Source organism: Panthera uncia (assembly GCF_023721935.1).
Source record: "Panthera uncia isolate 11264 chromosome C1 unlocalized genomic scaffold, Puncia_PCG_1.0 HiC_scaffold_3, whole genome shotgun sequence".
NCBI lineage: Eukaryota > Metazoa > Chordata > Mammalia > Carnivora > Felidae > Panthera > Panthera uncia.
Window position 1 is genome coordinate 664,599 of NW_026057584.1, and position 18,227 is coordinate 682,825.

At 55.9% G+C, this 18,227-nt stretch overlaps 1 protein-coding gene across 4 annotated transcripts in view; it reads left to right on the plus strand.

Moving 5' to 3' along the window:
* The window catches only part of THAP4 (THAP domain containing 4), a 41,662-nt gene extending 23,435 nt beyond the window's left edge, over positions 1-18,227 (plus strand). For all 4 annotated transcript variants that reach the window (XM_049614509.1, XM_049614508.1, XM_049614510.1 and 1 more), the window contains exons 3-6: positions 1,454-1,613; positions 2,551-2,660; positions 3,451-3,554; positions 17,962-18,227. In XM_049614509.1, coding sequence (XP_049470466.1) covers positions 1,454-1,613; positions 2,551-2,660; positions 3,451-3,554; positions 17,962-18,081 — 494 coding nt within the window. In that variant the 3' untranslated portion in view covers positions 18,082-18,227. The remainder of the gene's footprint in view (positions 1-1,453; positions 1,614-2,550; positions 2,661-3,450; positions 3,555-17,961) is intronic.

The window sequence follows — 18,227 nt, forward strand, 5'->3', positions numbered from 1 at the left end:
TTCCCTGTCTGTCTCTATGTCTGTGTCTGTCTGTCTGTCTCTCCCCCGTCTCTGGGTCCTTCCCTGTCTCTGTGTCTGTCCGTCTGCCTCCCTCCGTCTCTGGGTCCTTCCCTGTCTGTCTCTCTCCCCCTCATCCCAGGCCCACGGGGCCTGGCTGCAGTTCCACCACCGCCACCCTAGGCTATGTGCCCAGGGGAAGGGCCATGCTCACCAGCCCAGGCGGGCACTGCTCTCAGAGGGGACTGGACCAGCAGGTGGGGCCTGGACAGCGGCTCCAAGTGCTGCCCTGGATGCGACACAGGGTCCGCTGGACAGAGAGCCTCTCAGAGGCTGTGGCTGGCTGGCTGGCTGGCTGAAAGACAGCGATTTCTGTTTATTCTGAGAACCGCAGGCCCAAACCATCCGAGCTTTGCTCTCCCCTTGTCTCCCTGATGCCTTGAACCTCGGGCGCTGCTCGCCAGCCCTGCATCCCAGACATCAGTGCGTGCAGCTGGCTCTCCCTGCAGGGCACCCCTGGGATCTGGCCCTTTCCACCGGCGACACGGGGCCCAGGCCGCCCTCTTCCACCGCCAGGCATGTGCTGCCCCCGCGTCTCCCACTCAGACGTCCCCAGGGTCCTCCAGGATCTGGCCCGGCTGGCCCTGAGGAAGCCTCCGTGTCCCGGAGCGGCCACAGGCCCACTCCCACCGCGGCCTCTGCACGCATCTCAGGGGGCCGTCCTCCGCCCTCGAAGTTTCAAGCTCAAATGCCACACACCCCCACCCCCTTTCGGCTTGTCGCCTCTTTCGCCACACACTCAGCATCCTTTTCTTATTTCTTGGTGGACTGCTCTCTTCCCTCGGTGGGACACCGGTGTCCCCATGGGCAGGGTGTTTGTCTGCTCTGTCCCACTCCAGACCTTTGACTATGAAGCTTTTATTCCTGGTCTCCACCATAGGTGGTAGCCGAAGTCCCGACTTCACTTTTCTCTTGTCGTCTAACTACGAAAGTCTTATGGCCATGCTCACTCCCAGCTGTCCACAGGCCATCTGCAGAGGCCGGGAGGAGCCGGCCAGCTGGGGGAAGGAGCGGGTTTCCCCCCCCCCCCCCCCCCCCCCCCCCCGGCCACCTGTGTCTGCCTGGGCGGGCTCCCACGGTGGAGGGGCGACCCGCCGTTTTCCACCCACAGCTGTTCCCACTTCTTGCCGCCAGCCTGGCGCAGGGCAGCCCTCCTCCGCGGGTCCTGTCTTCCTTGGACTTGGCCTCAGCCCCGCCCACCTCCAGGCCCTCTTGCCGTCTCCCCCGTGTGGGAGCTGCATCTGACAAGATGACATTTGCTGACTGTCTCTCCCCGGCTCGACGGCCGGCTGGTGCGCGTTCACGGAGGCACCAGCTCTGCTGTCCGCACGAGGGCGTGCTCCCTCACCGAGCGTGGACACGGAGCCCACTGACCGCCTCTTCCCTCTGTCCTCAGAGCCCCCCACGATGAACCCGGTGGTGGAGCCGCTGTCCTGGATGCTGGGCACCTGGCTGTCCGACCCGCCGGGAGCCGGCACCTTCCCGACGCTGCAGCCCTTCCGGTACCTGGAGGAGGTGTACATCTCCCACGTGGGCCAGCCCGTGCTGAACTTCTCGTAAGTGTGCCCCCGACCGCGTGCGAGAGCAGGTCCGGGCCGGGGACGGAGCGGCGGGCGCCGGGTGGGAAGACACAAAGGAACTTGGTTGTATTTCGGAGACGCGCCCTCTCCCTGCCCCGAATCTGGCCGCACAGTGGGTAACGAGGTGCTTTCTGGTGGTCGCGTTTCTGAAGACGCGCGGCCGACCACAAAGCCTCGGGCGTGTTGATGCAAACACACCATCAGTGGTGCCGGCACTCGGTTAAGTTCCCAGTGTCTGCCGCGGTCCTGTATGGAGACCAGCCACCCCCGTGTCACTGAGAATAAAATGACGAACATGCCTTTCCCGGAATTCCCCCCTGAGCCGAGCCGTGTGAGGTCTCAGAGAAGCGGTTGGTATCGTGGTTCTCAGATTCGTGCCACACAGCCAAGCGCACGGCCTTTGAGGTCCTCTGTCAGCACCCTGACTTCGTGCCTGCTGTGTCTTACGTGGGGGTTGGTGGGACCCCCGAGCACGATAATAGCTCCCAAGAGGCAAAGCCTGGGGTGAGGGCGGGATTCGACTGTGCTCGTGGGGTGCGTGGGACTGAAAAGCACGGAGGAGCCTTGCGGGAGGCGCGTGCCTAAACTATGGAGACCGAGTTTCTGTCATCAAGGTCACTGTCAGTCGTGATGCTCGGGAAGACGGGGACACAGACGAGAGCGAGGGCGGGTGGCACCTAGAGGAGCGGCTTCTGGGTTGGAGACAGAAAGTCCCGACGTACCTGGCAGCCGGGCCACACACGTGGCCTCTCGTGTCTCTTGGGCCGTGTCTTTTATGTGTCTCTGCATTTTCCACGTGAACAAGAAGCATTTGGTGGGTGGGGGCTTCGTACAGTGAGACGGGCACGTGCACGCAGCCCGGCCCTGTCTCGGGGGTATCCGCTACCTGGGCCTTCACCCTCCCGCCCGCTAGGTTCAACGCCTTCCACCCGGACACGCACAAGCCCATGCACAGGGAGTGTGGCTTCATCCGCCTCAAGCCCGACACCAACAAGGTGGCCTTCGTCAGCGCCCAGAACACAGGTACTGTCCCTGGACGGCCCGCCCCCTGCCCGCGTGCCAGCAGAGGGGTGGCCAGCGCCAGAGGTGGCATCTGCGTCCCGCCTGCCACTCTGCAAGTGACCTCTGGGAAGCATCAGGCCTTCGGACAGGCCCAGTGGGGCTGGCGGGAGGGAGCTGGTGGCAGGGGCTGCGGGTCCCCTTTTCCCCTGAGCTGCACACGGGTGTTTCCTGTAGGCTGGGGCTGCGTGGAGGGAACCAGACCAGGAGGCCCACACGTGGCCCGAGGTTCTCTGGAAGTCCGCACTGCCCCCAGTGCCAGGCCACCCTCAGATAGCTCACAGGGTTGATTAATTGGAAATTACTCGAATCACACCTGCTTGACCTTTAACCTTGCTCACTGGTCCAAGTGAGGCTCACTTCCTAGAAGCAGGTGGACAGTCAGAACCAGCCCGACTTGGGGTGGGCCTGCCCAAGGCAGTAGTGAGCTGGAGGTCGAGGGGGCAGCAAACAACTGGGAGGGGGATGCCTCCTGGCCTTTTTCATGGGGCCCAGGGCAGGGCCAGGGTCAGGGTACCCCCGGAGAGAATGACCCTCCACAGACCCCCCCCCCCCCCCCCCGCCCCAGCTATAAGAGGACCCGTGAGTCTTTCCCCCTCGACGCCTGGGAGTCTCTGTGCTGGCCAGGGGGACAGGTCGTTGCCTCGATGGCTTCAAAGTTCAGACCTGTCGAAGCCTGGGGTGCAAAGGCCGGTGGTGGGAGCAGCGGCCTAGGAAGCCGCGGGCGGGACACTGAGGACTGGCGGTCCCACAGGCATCGTGGAGGTGGAGGAGGGCGAGGTGAACGGGCAGGAGCTATGCATCACGTCCCACTCCGTCGCCAGGATCTCCTTCGCCAAGGAGCCCCACGTGGAGCAGGTGAGTCCACACCGCAGTCCCCTCACGGGTGCCCTCGCCACCGTCACGCACTCGGGCCAGGGTCACGGCCCATCCCTCGGCCTGAAGTCTGCCTTTCTGCTTGACCGAGCCTGTCTGCCCGTGCTTTCTCGTGCCCGCATGGGGGTGTGCCACCATTCAGACACCTGGTCCCTGGCCAGCGGGCGGGGGCCTCGGGTTTGCCGTTTTTCGGGCACACACGTCCTTCTGCGTTTGTGCTGTCCGCTTCTGCGAGATTTCTCCCGATTGAATTGCTGGGTCAAAGGCACATTTTAAATCGTGACAGATTCCGTTAAAGTGCTTTTCTTGACCGCCGCGTTGCCACCAGCGTTGCGTGAGGGCACCTGGCTCGCTGCTCCTTCATCAGCGCTGCTCGCAGACTTACTGGCCCTCGCAAGTCTGACGGATCGAAGACGGCATCTCGGCCGTGTTTACGTCGAACTCGTGGATGCAGCGAGCGTCCCCACGTCTCCTCTCCTACTTGACGTTCGCGGTCCTTGCCTGTGTTGTGTGCGTTGTCATTTACGGGCGCTTTCTGTGTGCGTGGCTGGTACCCCCGTGTCTGCTGCTTATGTGACACAGTCCCCGTTTGGTGGCACGTGGTAGTTTGGCTTGTGCCGTGCTCCACCACCCGTTGTGAGCTTTCCTGTCGCTCCCTCCAGGGGTCTTTCCCTCCATGGCGTCTGGATTTGGGTTCTGGCTCTGGGAGGTGTTTCTGCTCAGATGACCAGAGTATCCAAGCATCCCTCCCTTCCCCACACTCTTGTAGCTTTTCACACTCAGACCCCAGTCCGTCCCAGATTTGTTTTCCCGTGATGCCGTGTACAGACCCGTGGTGACCAGTGCCCCACAGACCTGAAGTGTCCTGCCTGGCTCGGGCCCATCCCACAGATGGGGAGAGGAAGTGTCCATCTGTCTGTCTGCCTCCTCACTGATAGTAATTTAAAATTGTTCAATAACGTAGGTTCCCGATACTCCTTTCTCTAAATTTCCTTGGTGAATTCTTCAGCACTTCCTCTTCTGCATGAGCCGTATGTGCTGGGCTGCACAAGTGCACGAATGAATCCGGGGAGAAGCGGCCTCCTCGTCTGCAGCAGCACACAGCGGCTCGGGGCTGTGTTGCCATGGTTTCAGGTCTAGTTTGCGCTCTTTCGGGGGCACCAAGTTTCTTTCTTTATAATCTTGTGTAGTTATGTAGGTGTTGGACGTTTCATGGCAGGTGACGTCGTGGTCCTCTCTAGCGTTCGTGGCTGTACCGACGGCACGTGGCTTCGCCTTCTGATTGCTGTTGGTGGTGGGAGGGCTCTGGTTTCTGTCCACCTGTGCTGAACTGGGACGTGTCTGTCACATCTGACAGCTGGTTCTTGGGCACAACCCTGACCGAGCAGAGACGTGTGTTGGCGCTCACCCCGTGAGGGGCTCGCGGGCTGGTCGGGTAAGGACATCCTGTTTCTACTGTGTTTTTACTATGGTAAGAATTATATTCAGGAAGGGGTTTTGAGTTTCATCAAATGCATTTGCAGCCTCTTTTGGGAGGATTCTGTGTTTTTTCTCATTGAAGCTGTTGACGCAGTGAATCAGAATAATAACTTCTAAGTGTTGAGGCGTGCCTGCTTTTTGAGGGTAGCTCCTACTTGCATGATTTTCAGGAATTATTATCCATTTGGGTATCAGTTTTTCACAGAGTGAGCTGGGAGCTTTTTAGTGGTTTCCATTCCCTGACAAGGAGGGAGCCCCGTGGAAATTGCCTGTTCCTGGTGGGTGTCCAGGGGACAGCATCTGGGCCCAGCCTGGGCGGCCCCTGCTTCCCTCCCTGCTTGCCCGACCCTCTCCCTCGTTGCTCCGTTGGCAGCCTCCCCTCACGGTTCCCGGGAAAGGTGCCCTTTCTTCTAGGTTTTCAAGTTTGAGGAAGAAGTGACACGTACTGGTCTCTCTCTGCCATTCTGTGTCCACCTTACATCTCTGATCTTTTGCGTATGACCGTTGTCTCTTTTTCTTGCTGGTACTTGCCAGAGGTTACTTATTTTATCGGCGTTTTGTGGAGGTGGGGGGAGCTTTATTTTTGCTGGAGAACTGACTTTGGGCTTTAGGAAACAGAGGATCCCCTCTCTGCAGGACAGAGGAGGTGAGGTGAAGCCTGTGGGGGCAGGGCCAGAGGAAGGCTCAGCCCCGCAGAGTGACCCGGCCGACCGAAGGCTGGTGGGTGCCTGGGTTGGCCTCCCCGCTGGCTCGACATGGACAGAACCTGGAAGTGAGAAGCTCACACGTGGGGCCAGAAGAAGGGAGGGGAGCGGGGACTGGAAGTGTGTGTCTGTCCTCCCAGCAGCTGGCAGGCAGAACGCCTGGCTTCTGCAGACCCCTGGGAGTGGCAGGTGTCGGGACAGGTCCCTGCCTGTCTGCCACTGAAGCCCAACCCCGTCCTCACCCTTCTCTGTTACTTGCCATCTGTGTTTGGTCGTGCAGGACTCCACACTGTCCACACGGCTCTGAGACAGCAGGTCCAGCCCCTGCCCCCATCTGACACTGAGGATCAGAGAGGCCCTGCCTTCCAGAAACTCCCCGCGTCCTGAGGTGCCGACTTGTGCGGTCAGGCTGCTCTGACGGCCAGTGAGGCTGAGCAGTGTCCATCCCTGCCTGCTTGGTCCCTCCTCTTGGGAAGTCCTGACCCGGCCCTCTGACCCGCGTCCGCTGTGTCTGTCCCGCCGGCTTCGTCCCCATATAATTTGGATATAAGTTCCTTGTCAGTTACTTGTGGTGCCAGTATCCAGTCCTGTCTGTATCACTTCCTTCTCTTACTAAACTTTAATTATATGTGGTTCAGTTTCCCAGGCTCTCCTTTCTGGATAGGTTTTGGTGTTTCCTAATTAACCAGTCTTCCCTGAACACAGGTCAGAAAATACGTATTCTATGTATTTTTTTCCGGAAGCATTACAGCTTGACTTAAAACCTCCCCTTCAGCTCATCAACGCACCTAGACTTTTGTGCGGATAAAAGGCTCGCTGTCCCAGCCCCAGCCGGAAGGGCCTGCGTCACCCTCCCCGTCCAGGCGCCCTGCCTGTCTGCCACCCCCCTCCCCGTCCAGGCGCCCTGCCTGTCCACCCTGGGCCAGTCCACTGTGTTTTAATTATCAGAGATTACTAGAATTTTTTTTTTCTTTTTTTTTTACTTAAAAAAAATCAACTCTTTTGAAGTATAGTTACGTAGAATTAGCGCATACACTTGAGGTGTCCATGCCCGTAAGTCAAGACCGTAATAGCCCGGCCCCCAGCCCCTGCCCCCCAACCAGGGCCAGATTTCTGTTGCCACAGACTAGGTGTGCGACTTCTGGGACCCCTTATGAATGGAACCATCCAGTATTTACTCCTTTCGTTCAGGGAAACACTTTTGAGATTCATTCCTGCTATTGCTCTTAGCGGAAGCTTGGGTGTTTTGATGCCCAGGGCACGTCCGTCACAGCTTTGTCTACTCTCTTTGACGGACGTGGGTTGGTTTGTTTGCAGCTCTGGGCCGTCACGAGTGTCTGCGCTCCTGCACGCAGACACGTGGTTTCACTTCTCGGGTGACGACCTCGGCCTGCCACCGCCCAGTCCCGTGGGCGCCAGGCTTACTGGTGCCCAGCGCGACCTCACTACGGTCCCCGGGCCGCCCTCTCTGCGGCACTGGTCCTTGAGTGGCCGCGGACGGCATTCCCTGTGCTGATAAACACACTCCCGGATGCCTGATGGGGTCGCACCCTCCTGGTGCCCGTTTCTCATCTGTGAAGCCAGCGCCCGCATCCTGTGCCCCTGTCGCCCAGCTCTGAAGGTTCCGCGTTCTGCATGCAAGGTCTGCACGTTGACACGGTAACAGCGTTCCAGCTGATGACTTAGCTTTTCGTTTCGTTAACAAAGTGTCTTACTTTTCACGTTCTGTTACCAGTCTTGTCTTTTACGGTTTGTCCTTTTAATGCCCTTTCGTAAGTTGTTTTGCCCAAGCCAGGCAGCAGAGATGAATAACTTGCATTTTCTCCAAGAATTTTTATGGTTTTCTCTTTTACTTTAAGGTTTATGATTTTGGAATTGATGTTTTTTTGTTGTTTTTTTTCCTTAATGTTTGTTTATTTTTGAGAAAGAGAGAGAGACAGACAGAGCACGAGTGGGGGAGGAACAGAGAGAGAGGGAGAATCTGAACCAGACTCCTGGCTCTGAGCTGTCAGCACAGACTCGGGGCTCGAACCCACGAACCGCATGATCGTGACCTGAGCTAAAGTCAGACACTTAACCAAGCCACCCAGGCGCCCCTGCTATATTATTCTCTTAATGTGATTCGTTATAGGAACAGTTTTTCAGATGTCGAACCAACCTTGCATCCTTCAGGTAAACCCCACCTGATTGTAATGATTTATCATTTTTAGTTATTGCTGAATTTTTGTATTGCTAAAGTACATAAATTGGAGAAGTTTTGCTTCATATTATTTTTTATTCTAATCATCCGGAGTTTAATTTCCTCCTGTTTTTTGATTTCTTAAATGAGAAACTTGCATCATTGATATCTAGCCCATTTTTAGCTTGTAACACTTGAAACTATGAATTTTCCTGTAAGCCCTGCCTCAGCTGCCTCCCTCAGGTACTAGTAGAGTGTGTTCTTACGACCTCCTAGCTCAAAATATTTTCTCTAGTGACTTTCTTTTTGGAACTGGATTATTTGGAAGGTATGCTACTACTTTCCAAATATTTAAGGATTTTCTACTTATCGTATTGCTAGTGACTTCTAATTCAACTCTGTAAAGCCCAGAGAACATGTTCTTAGAGTTACTTTATGCCACAATGTGTGCTATAACTTGGTGAATATATCATACACAGTCCAGATGAGTAAGAAGTCGACAGTTGTCGGGTGAGCGGACCTGACACTGTTAGGTCAGGTGGCTTGATGGCGTCATTCAGATTTCTAGCATACTACTGAACTTTTTGGGGGAGGGAGTCTGGTTCTATCTGATTGCAGACAGGTGTTAAACTCTCCAACAATCATTGAGGCTAATTCTCTCCTTTACTTCCGCCTGCTTTTGCTTCACAACTTCGAAGCTCTGTTATTAAATGCGTACGTATGATATTTCATGTTTATGACATGTTACCCTTGGTAACTTGCGTGTACCTTGAAGTTGGAGAATAACAACCATACCTGCTCTCCGGTGGTGGTTGTCTATGTGCCGTGTCTGTCTTCCTACCTTTCTACATTGAACCTCTTTGTCTGCATTCAGAGTACATCTCTTGTAGGCTTGCTTTTATTGTCAAAAAACTATATTTTAACTGGAATGTTGAGTCCACTTACATTTAAGAACAATATTACTCGTATGGTTGGTTGTAAGACCGCCATCTTGATTTGTTTTTTTGTTCTTTCTTGTTTTTGTTCCTTTACTGCATTCTCTTGGGTTAAATATATTTGGCATTCTGTCTTACTCTGTTAGGTTTTTTTTTTTTTATGTTTATTTATTTATTTTTTAGAGAGACAGAGTGAGGGAGGGCCAGAGAGAGAATCCCAAGCAGGCTCCGTACGGTCGGTGCAGAGCCCAACACAGGCTGTAACCCATGAACCACGAGATGATGACCTGAACTGAAACCAAGAGTCAGAGGCTTAACTGAGCCACCCAGGTGCCCCCCCCCCCCCCGCTTTTTCTTATTGAAATATAGTTGACACACATTGTCACGTCACTCTCAGGTGTACAACGCGGTGGCCGGACAGTGTGGGCAGGACACCGTGCTCCCACGAGCGTAGCTCCCGGCTGTCACCACGAGACGCTCCTCCAGCGCCACTGGCTGTGGTCCCACACCGGGACTCCTTCGCCCCGGAACCAGAACCGGAAGCCTGGCCCTCCCTCTCCCCTGCGCCCTTCTCTCCAGCCCCCCCCCCCCCCCCCCCGGCAACCACCGGCGCGTTGTCTGCATTTATGGGTCTCTTCCTGCTTTTTTTGCTTGTTTTGTTTTTTAGATAACACATATAAGTGAAATTCTCTGGTTTCTGTCTTTCTTTGGCTGATTTGTTGCACTCATGCTAGGCCCACCCACGTGGTCACAAATGAGAGGTCTCATCGTTTCTATGGCTGTTAGCTTCTCAACTGTGTCTCCCTCGTTTTTTTAATGGTTGCTTGGAGGCTACCGTGACATTTGCCCCTTCACACTGGTTGTGGATAATCCGACTTCACAGCCGATGCTTCCTTCTTCCCGCTCTGCAGTCCCACTGACCGTTTCTTCTGTACGGTGTCGTCACACCCGTAACATGTTTGTGTAAACATCGATGTCAAAAGTACACACACACACACACACACACACACACCATAAATCTTCACGGTACTATTCTTTTGGCTTTAAATAGTTGATTTGCAGGGAAATTACATTGAGGGGAAATGGTGCCCTCTTCTCATTACCCACTGCTTCTCTGTGTGCTGCTCTCCTCTCCTCCCTGTGGCCCTGCGTCTCCAGCGGTATCATCTCCCTTCATCCTCAAGACCTACATCAGTGGCCCTTCTCGTAGCATAGTCTGCTCTTAGCAAGTCTCTTGGGACTATTTCACTCCCGAACTTTGTTTTTTCTTTTTTTTTTTTTTAAACTGTGGGATGAAATACATACAACAAACTTCAGCATCTTGACCGTTTCTCAAGCAATTGTCTCACGTTTATGTATTTGTTTGAGAGAGAGAGAGTGCACATGTGCACGCCAGCACGGGAGGGGCAGCGGGGATGGGTAGAGAATCCCAAGCAGGCTCCACACTGTCAGCACAGAGCCCGACACAGGGCTCGATCCCACAAACCGTGAGATCACGACCTGAGCCAAAATCGAGAGTCAGACATTTAACTGACTGAGCCCCCCGGGCGCTCCACATCCTACCTGTGTTTACGGACGTGCGTCCGTGGTGTTAAGTATATTCGTGCAATCGAGCAGCCATCACCACCACGCATCCCCAGGACACTTGGGTTTCCTAAGACTGAAGCTCTATGCCCCGTGAGTCACGACTCCCCATTGTCTCCCCCTACGGCCCCCGGTGCCCCGTGTCCCACTCGGTGCGCTACGAGCCTGACGACTCCAGGGACCTCATCCAAGCAGAGTCGCACCCTGTGTGTCTTTGGTTACTGGCTTATTGTACGTAGTGCAACGTGCCCAGGGTTCGTGCGTGTTGTGGGATATTGCCGAACTTCCTTCTTCGGGCCGCGTACTACTCTGTTGTGTGTATGTGGTACATTTTGCTCATCCGTTCATCCGTGGCGGACGCCAGGGCCGCCTGCACCTTGTAGCGGCTGGAAGGCGGTTACCGTGGGTGCACAGACATCTGCAGGACGCCGCTTTCGGTTCTTCTGAGCGTGGACCCGAAAGCGGGCTGGCGGGGTCGCGCGGTGGTCCCGTTTCTGGTTTCGTGAGGAAGCCCACGCCGAGCCCCACGGCGGCTGTGCGGGAGGCCCCCTCCTCCACGTCCTCAGCCTCCGGCCGCTCGAGCCGTCGGGGCGGCAGCCGGACTTCTGTTACCAGAGACGCGACCGGCCGATGTTTCTCTCGTTTCGTGAGTTGTTTTTACTGTTTGGTGTCTTTGGACGCATACAAATTTGTAATTTTCATGAATTACGGTTTGTCTGTTTTTTCTGTTGCTGGCTCTACATTCAGTGTCACGTCCAAACATCGCCAAGTCCCGCGCAGTGAAGCGTTTGTGCTGTTTTCTTCTAAGGGTTTTATTGTTTTAGCTGTGACATTGAAGTCTCTGACTCGCGTTGAGTTAGTTTTTGTGTGTGGGGCTAGGGAAGCGTCCAGCTTCGTTCTTTCGCACGTGGACGTCCAGTTTTCCCAGCGCTGTTTGTTACAAAGACCGTCCTTCCCACATAGGGTGGTCTTGGCAGCTGTGTTGAAAATTGACCACGTATGTGAGGGCTTGTTTCTGAGGTGTCTGTTCTGGTCCATCGTCTGTATGTCTGTCTGTATGCCAGAGCCGCGCTGTTGTGAAATCAAGAGGTGTGTGTGTCTTCCAGTTTTGTTCTTCCTTTTCAGGATTTTTTTGGCTATTCCGGGTCCCTGAGAATTCCATGTGACTCTTAGGATGGATTTTTCTGTTTCTACAAAACATATTGTTGGGGTTTTGATAGGGATTTCGTTAGTTTTGTAGATCCCTGAGCAGTATTGATATCTTACTGATACTGAGTCGTCTAATCCATGAACGTGGGATGGGCATCCATTTATTTATGTTTACTGTTTTGGGGTGGGTTTTTTGTTTGTTTGTTTTTGTTTTTGGTGTAGACTGCCTGTGCGCAGGAACCACCCAAGACGTAAACTGAAGGTCTCCTCAGGTCTCTTCTGAGCCTTTCCCTGGGCGTGTGCAGGCACACTCTGACCTCCCCGTATATGCCCTGGTTTGTCCGAGTTGCTAATGTGTGGTTCCCAAAAGGGGAAAAGGAAAAGAAGTTGGGGAAAGGGGTGCCGGCCCTTCAGATCTCCTGTGGGCCTGGGCTGGTCTCCTGAAACTCTTGGAACTGTAAGATTGTGTTTTTCATATTTGGGGGTTTTCAGACATTATTTCTTCAACTGTTTTCCTGCTCAGTTATTCCTGTTTTCCCCTTGGAACTGCTGTTAAGCATATGTCAAGCCATTTAATCTTGTACCACACATCCCTGAGGCTGTTGATTCTTCAGTCTGTTTTCTCTATACTACTCAGTTTGGATATTTTAAAAATTGTATTGGGGCTCCTGGGTGGCTCAGTCGGTTAAACGTCTGACTTCGGCTCAGGTCATGATCTCACGGTTCGTGGTTTGAGCCCCATGTCGGGCTCTGTGCTGACAGCTCGGAGCCTGGAGCCTGTTTCAGATTCTGTGTCTCCCTCTCTCTCTGCCCCTCCCCCGCTCACACACACACACACACACACACACACACACACACACACACACACTCTCTCTCTCTCTCTCTCTCTCTCTCTCAAAAATGAATAAACGTTTAAAAAATTTTAAGATTTTGTTTTATTTTTAAAGTTCATGTATTTTTGAGAAAGAGCACACATGTGCAGGAGTAGGGGAGGTGCAGAGAGAGGGAGAGAGAGAATCCCAAGCAGGCTCCACGCTGTCGGCAGAGTCCTGCTCGGGGCTCGAACTCACAAACGGCGAGATCGTGACCTGAGCTTACGATCAAGAGCTGGACGCTCAACCGACTGAGCCATCCAGGTGCCCCTAAAGATTGTATTTTTAAGAAATCTCTACCCCCAACATGGTGTTCGAACTACCAACCCGGAGATCAAGAGTCACACGCTCCCCCTGAGCCAGCCGGGCGCCCCCAACTTGGATATTTTTATCGACCCGTTTTCGATTTCACCAAGTCTTTCTTCTGTCTCCAGTTAAGCTATTAAGTGAGTTCTTCATCCTTCTGTCTTTGTGCCTTCTCTCAAAGTGACCTCTCTTCCTGGCTTCCTCTCTCCCTCACCTCCCCCTCGCCCCACTCTGGCAACCCCCTCTCCTTGTCGCCCGCGAGCAGCAGGGCAGGGGTCTGGTTACAGTCGTGGAGCAGCTGTGTGTCTACGGCCGTGAGACAGACACTGCCCCCTGGACCCACTGTGAACTCCTCACCCGTTCACAGAGACACGGAAGCAGCCTTCGTGTGCACCGATGGGCAGAGCGAGTATGTGTGCGACGTGCACCCCCACGCACGCACACAAGGAATGTTAGAATTTTAAAATGAATTAAATCCTGTCATCTGCCACATGGATAAAACCCCGAGGGGATCGTGCTAAAGTAAAATAAGGCAGGAAAAGAAACACTGCTGGTTGTTGCCTAGGGGCGGAGGGATGGCAGGTTGTAGGTCAAGGGCACAGACGTCCAGCTAGAAGAGGAGTGAGTCGTGGGGACGTGATGCCCAGCATGGTGTCTGCAGTTTCTACCGTATTGTATACAGTAGATCTTACAGATCTCACACCCCGTACACAGAAAGTAACTGTGTGAGGTGATGGGGGTCAGCTAGCACCAGAGACACCTGCGTCCAGCCCACACTTTGCACCTACACAGTGTCGTGTGTCTCAGTAAGCTGGGGGCGAGCGTGCGTGCGCTTGGATTCTCGGTCGTGCGGACCGGCGGCAGGCCACCGAGGAATGACGGCAGGCCCGGCTGGAGGGTAGCTGTCGGCTCGCCGGGATTCCCGCGGCTGTGAAGCTCGGCCCCTGTCACCTCCGCACCCTCCACCACACCTCCACATCAAACCTGCTCTACGGCGAGCACGGTAACCGCTGTGGCTTCCTGATTTCTTTGTTTTAGGAACTAACACACAGTGAAAGCCATCTTCCTCCTGAATTTCCTTTTCCACCTTTTCTCTACTGAACAAAACAAGGAAAAACATGCTTTTAGAAAGCATTAAGACATCAAGAAATTCTCACAGCGCGCCTCCCGCCGCAGCGCACTTCCCTGCGGTGGGCGCAGTCTAGGGAAAATGGGCACCCTTGGCTAAGAGAACAACTGGCGTTTGTCAAGAGGGACTCTTCTGCACCTCCAGAGGCTCGTGGGCCCTCGGCCCGGCTGCGTGCGCGGGAGCCGGGCTCCCCGCGGTCTGAGCGTGCCGTCTGCGATCACCGGGCCGCCTGGACCGGCTCCCCTTCGAAGCTGTCGAAGCTAGCGGCTCCTTCCAGCCTCCCGTTCCTCAGATGAGGATCTGTCTGTGGCCCAGATGGGTCTTCGACGATGCCTTCGCTGTCGTGACCGACTTGGGATGAACACGGAATTACTCTGAGCGAGCTTACCAGATTGCTGTCTACGGGCAGAGGCCGTGGGAACCACCGAGCAAGGCAGCGTGCAGCCTGCCTCGACTTTACATCTTTCCAGCGACCGGCAGTAGGGGGGGACGAGAAACGTCCTCCGAGGGCCTCCAGTTCCAAAGGAACCTGGCGGGCGACTCTCGGGGCCTGTGCGCTGGTGGCTCCGAGTGCTCCGCTGTGACCGCTGTCATCTCCGCGACAGGCTGACAGCACTCCGGAGGCCACACGGCGCGTGCCGGAGGTGCCCGACCTGACCAGAGCCCAGTGAGTGTGCTCTGGGGGCGGTGGGCGCAGGGTGGCCCCTCGCTCCCCAGCCCCGCATCCTTCCTGGACTGGCGGTCGGGCTGTGCTCCCCAGGCCTGCCTCCTGCCTCCTGCCTCCTGTCTCCTGCCCGCCTGCTGCCCGTCGCCACGCTGCTTACGCTGGAATAGGATGGCCGTCGCAGGTTTGGCATGGAGAGGCAGAGGTGAGGGGAGGCCACACTTGGATCACTGCACCGTGAGGCGGGCTGTGGGGGGCCGTGTGGTATTTCCAGAGGCCCCTCCAGCCACGCAGAGACAGCCGTTCAGAAAAGGCCAGTTGTCCTCAGGTGTTAGATGTTTTGAGGAGCCTCTCACGGGCTCAGAGTAAATAAGCAGCGGCCTCGCTCTTTCCCGTGGCTCACAAGGCAGTGCCTCACCTGCACGTCCCTGTGCAGCGTGGTCCCGGGCACTCAGCTGAGGGCACCGCAAGACCACATGTCTCCACCTGTGTCCCCTGAGAAGTGGTCTCAAAGGTAAAAGCCAGGCGTATTTTTTTTTTTTTAATTTTTTTTGAGAGACAGAGACACAGAGCATGAGCGGGGGAGGGGCAGAGAGAGAGGGAGACACAGAATCCGAAGCAGCTCCAGGCTCCGAGCTGTCGGCACAGAGCCCGACGCGGGGCTCGAACACACTGACCACGAGATCATGACCTGAGCTGAAGTCGGACGCTTAACCGACTGAGCCACCCAGGTGCCCCAAGCCTTGTTTGTTCTTAAATGAAATTCCAGAAGAAGTCACGTAGAATTACAGGCGCTGATACGGTGAGACGAAGCTTACGTGCCACATGAGGTCCCCCGGTTGTGTGTCTGTCTGTGTGTCTTGTCCTGGGTGCTCCGCTCCCCTGGGCCTGCCTCTTGTGCTCTCCCGTCCTCCCGAGTGTTGCTGTCTGCCCTGGGTGACCGCCACCGGGGGGACTTTGCAGATGGGCGAGGTTCCCAAGCTCCAGCACTGGAGCCTGGGTGCAGCCTGGGACTGCGTGACCAGCACCCCCGGGCGGCAGCTGCTGGCGCTGGGGACACGCTCCAAGTTGCGGGATACGGGACGCGGACTCCGTGCGTCTCCCCTGCCCTGTCGTCTTTTTACTTTGCTTTTTATCTTCCACCACTCTTTTTCTGAATGACGGCAAAAGGAATCTTTTTTCTTCTCACGAGGAAATACAAGTGTTTCCTGTCACTTTAGCAGGAGTCAGATTTCCTCACAGGTGACCTCGGAAATCTTTCCTTGTACTCGAAGACAGAGATGAACATCCTTTGCGGGGAGCAGGTGTGTGTCCCGCCTTAGAACATACCAGTACCTTTGGCTAAAACGGAGCCCGGGAGCTTCGTTCACTGGACGCCTTTCGCGGCTGGCGCCCTTCAGTCACAAGTCAGAGTCTGGGAGACCAGAAGGAAACCGTGTCTGACACAGCGGCGTGTGACTTTGAATATAGGGAAGGTATTTTCAAGCACATCGTCATCTGAGGCATTTTTCGTACCCCTCCCATGAGCCGGACGTGGGTCAGCCCCCTCCCACCCTCCCCCGCTCACAGAAGCAAAGCATGCTGCTGCCTCAGTTTCCCCACTCGCGTGCTTCCACGCCTCGCTGCACGTGGCCACCCACATGCCTGTTCTCGCCCTGCCCTTCGTTTGCCCCTGCTTCTCCGTGCGGGGGGCCCTCTGGTCTTCTGTTTAAGGGGATACGAAATCTGTGGAGTTTCTTTTGTCTAAAGACGTCTTTATTTTGCCTCCAGTTTTGAAGAGAACACCTTGGGTGACGGTTCTGTCATTTCTCTGTGGTGCTGTCCCACTGTATCCTGGCGCCCGCCCTGCCCCCGCCCCTGCCTCAGGGGCCCCTGCTCTCCTGGGGCAGCCAGTGTTAGGCCCGGATGCACTTTGCATGCGAGTCTTACAGCTGCGACCTGCTCACATCTGGCCGTATGGTTCTGTCCTGTGTGCTGGGGTTTCCGCCACACGTGTGAGCTGTGACTTTCCGTCCGTCCGTCGGTCTGTCTGTCCTCACGGTCCAGCGGGTGTTTTCTACCAGCCGCTTTCCAGCTGCGACTCTTCTGCCGAATCCACCTTGGGGGCTTTAATTTTCATTATCACATTTTGCAGTTACAGAACTTCCACCTTATTCTTTCTGGCAGATCCGATTCTCTGCTGAAATTGTCCGCAGGGAATACCGTGTGGTCTCCTGACCGGGGCGGTATCAGCACCCCAACCCCACCCCGGGGCACCTGTTCCCGGTACCCGTGCTCGTCCTGCTCTTCCCTCCTTTGCTAAGCCAGTTATTCTCTCTTTCCCTCTTGGACTCTAGACCCTGTGTGTGGAAACCTCAGGTGCCATGAGGCTGTGTGTGGGGCTGTCTCCCACCGAGGGGTGTTGTGGGGCGGACCCCGCCCGTTGCAGGCTGAGTCGCTTCGAAGCTGGCCTTGCCTGTCCCATAGCCGGTTAACTCTCGGTGCTGGGGGGCAGCCCAAAGTCCACGGTGCTTCCACGGCCTCTCCTCCTCGCTGGGCGTGGAATTGCAGAGTGCTCCACGCAGCATCGCGCCACGAATCGGAGCTGCCGTCCCCTCGGGGTCCAGGCAGCCGCTCACGGCAGGCACACGACTCCGGTGAAGGGCCGCCCTGAGCTGGGTCTCCACACACCCTTCTCTCCGGGACCTTTGTCCCGGCTTCGGGGTGGTTCCCTGATGCCTTTAAATGGACTTTCTGAAATGTGGCTTTTCTGGTTTTTCGGAGCCGGGTGGTCAGTTACAGAGCGGTTGGCTGCGGCCTGCGGCAGAGGTTCTATTTCGTACGTTTGCGGCCCCCGGCGCGTCCGGAACACCCAGAAGGTCCCGGCCACAGGGTTGTGTCTCAGCCGTTGCGTGTTCCACGCTCTTGGGCAAACGTTCCAGACGGGTAGCATTTTCTCACCGGCCGCCGTACTTTGTTCGGACTAATTCATGGTTCCAAAAGTGCTCGTACTGAGCTTTCCGAGAACGCGTGTTACGTCAGTTCGAGTCATGGGTGTGAAAGTGAACGGTGACGAAGCAGGAAAGAGAAGGATGGCTGGCTTCTAAGTAGGCTGGGGTGAGACCAAGTCCCACACTTGCCTGTTGGTCTTTGGGGACAGCCCAGGGGCAGAGGGAGGGGCCGGAGCAGAGGTCAGGACGCCTTGACCCCGGCACGCCCCGCGGCGGCTGTGGGCCCAGTGTCCACCCCCCCCCCCACGCCCCCCACCTGCTGGCGGGGACACCACGAGGCCCACGGGCCCCTGACGATGGAGGCGGCAAGTTGCGGCCTGTGCCACACACTTGGCCTGTGGCAGGGCCGCCCTTGGAAGACAGAACTAAGGGGTTTGCGTTTGTTTTGTCCTGCTCAGATCACCCGAAAATTCCGGCTGAATTCTGACGGCAAACTCGAACAGACGGTCTCCATGGCAACCACTACCCAGCCCATGACTCAGCATCTTCACGTCACCTACAAGAAGGTGACCCCGTGACCCCGAGCGTGTGTTGTGACCCTTCGGCTTCCCCGTGGACGCCCACAGCAGGTGTGGGTGTGGCCGCAGGTCTCCGTGGGCTCCCGCGTGTTGCCACGTGTTCCTGTAACGGCGTAGAAAAACCAAATAAAAGGCCTTTATTTTTA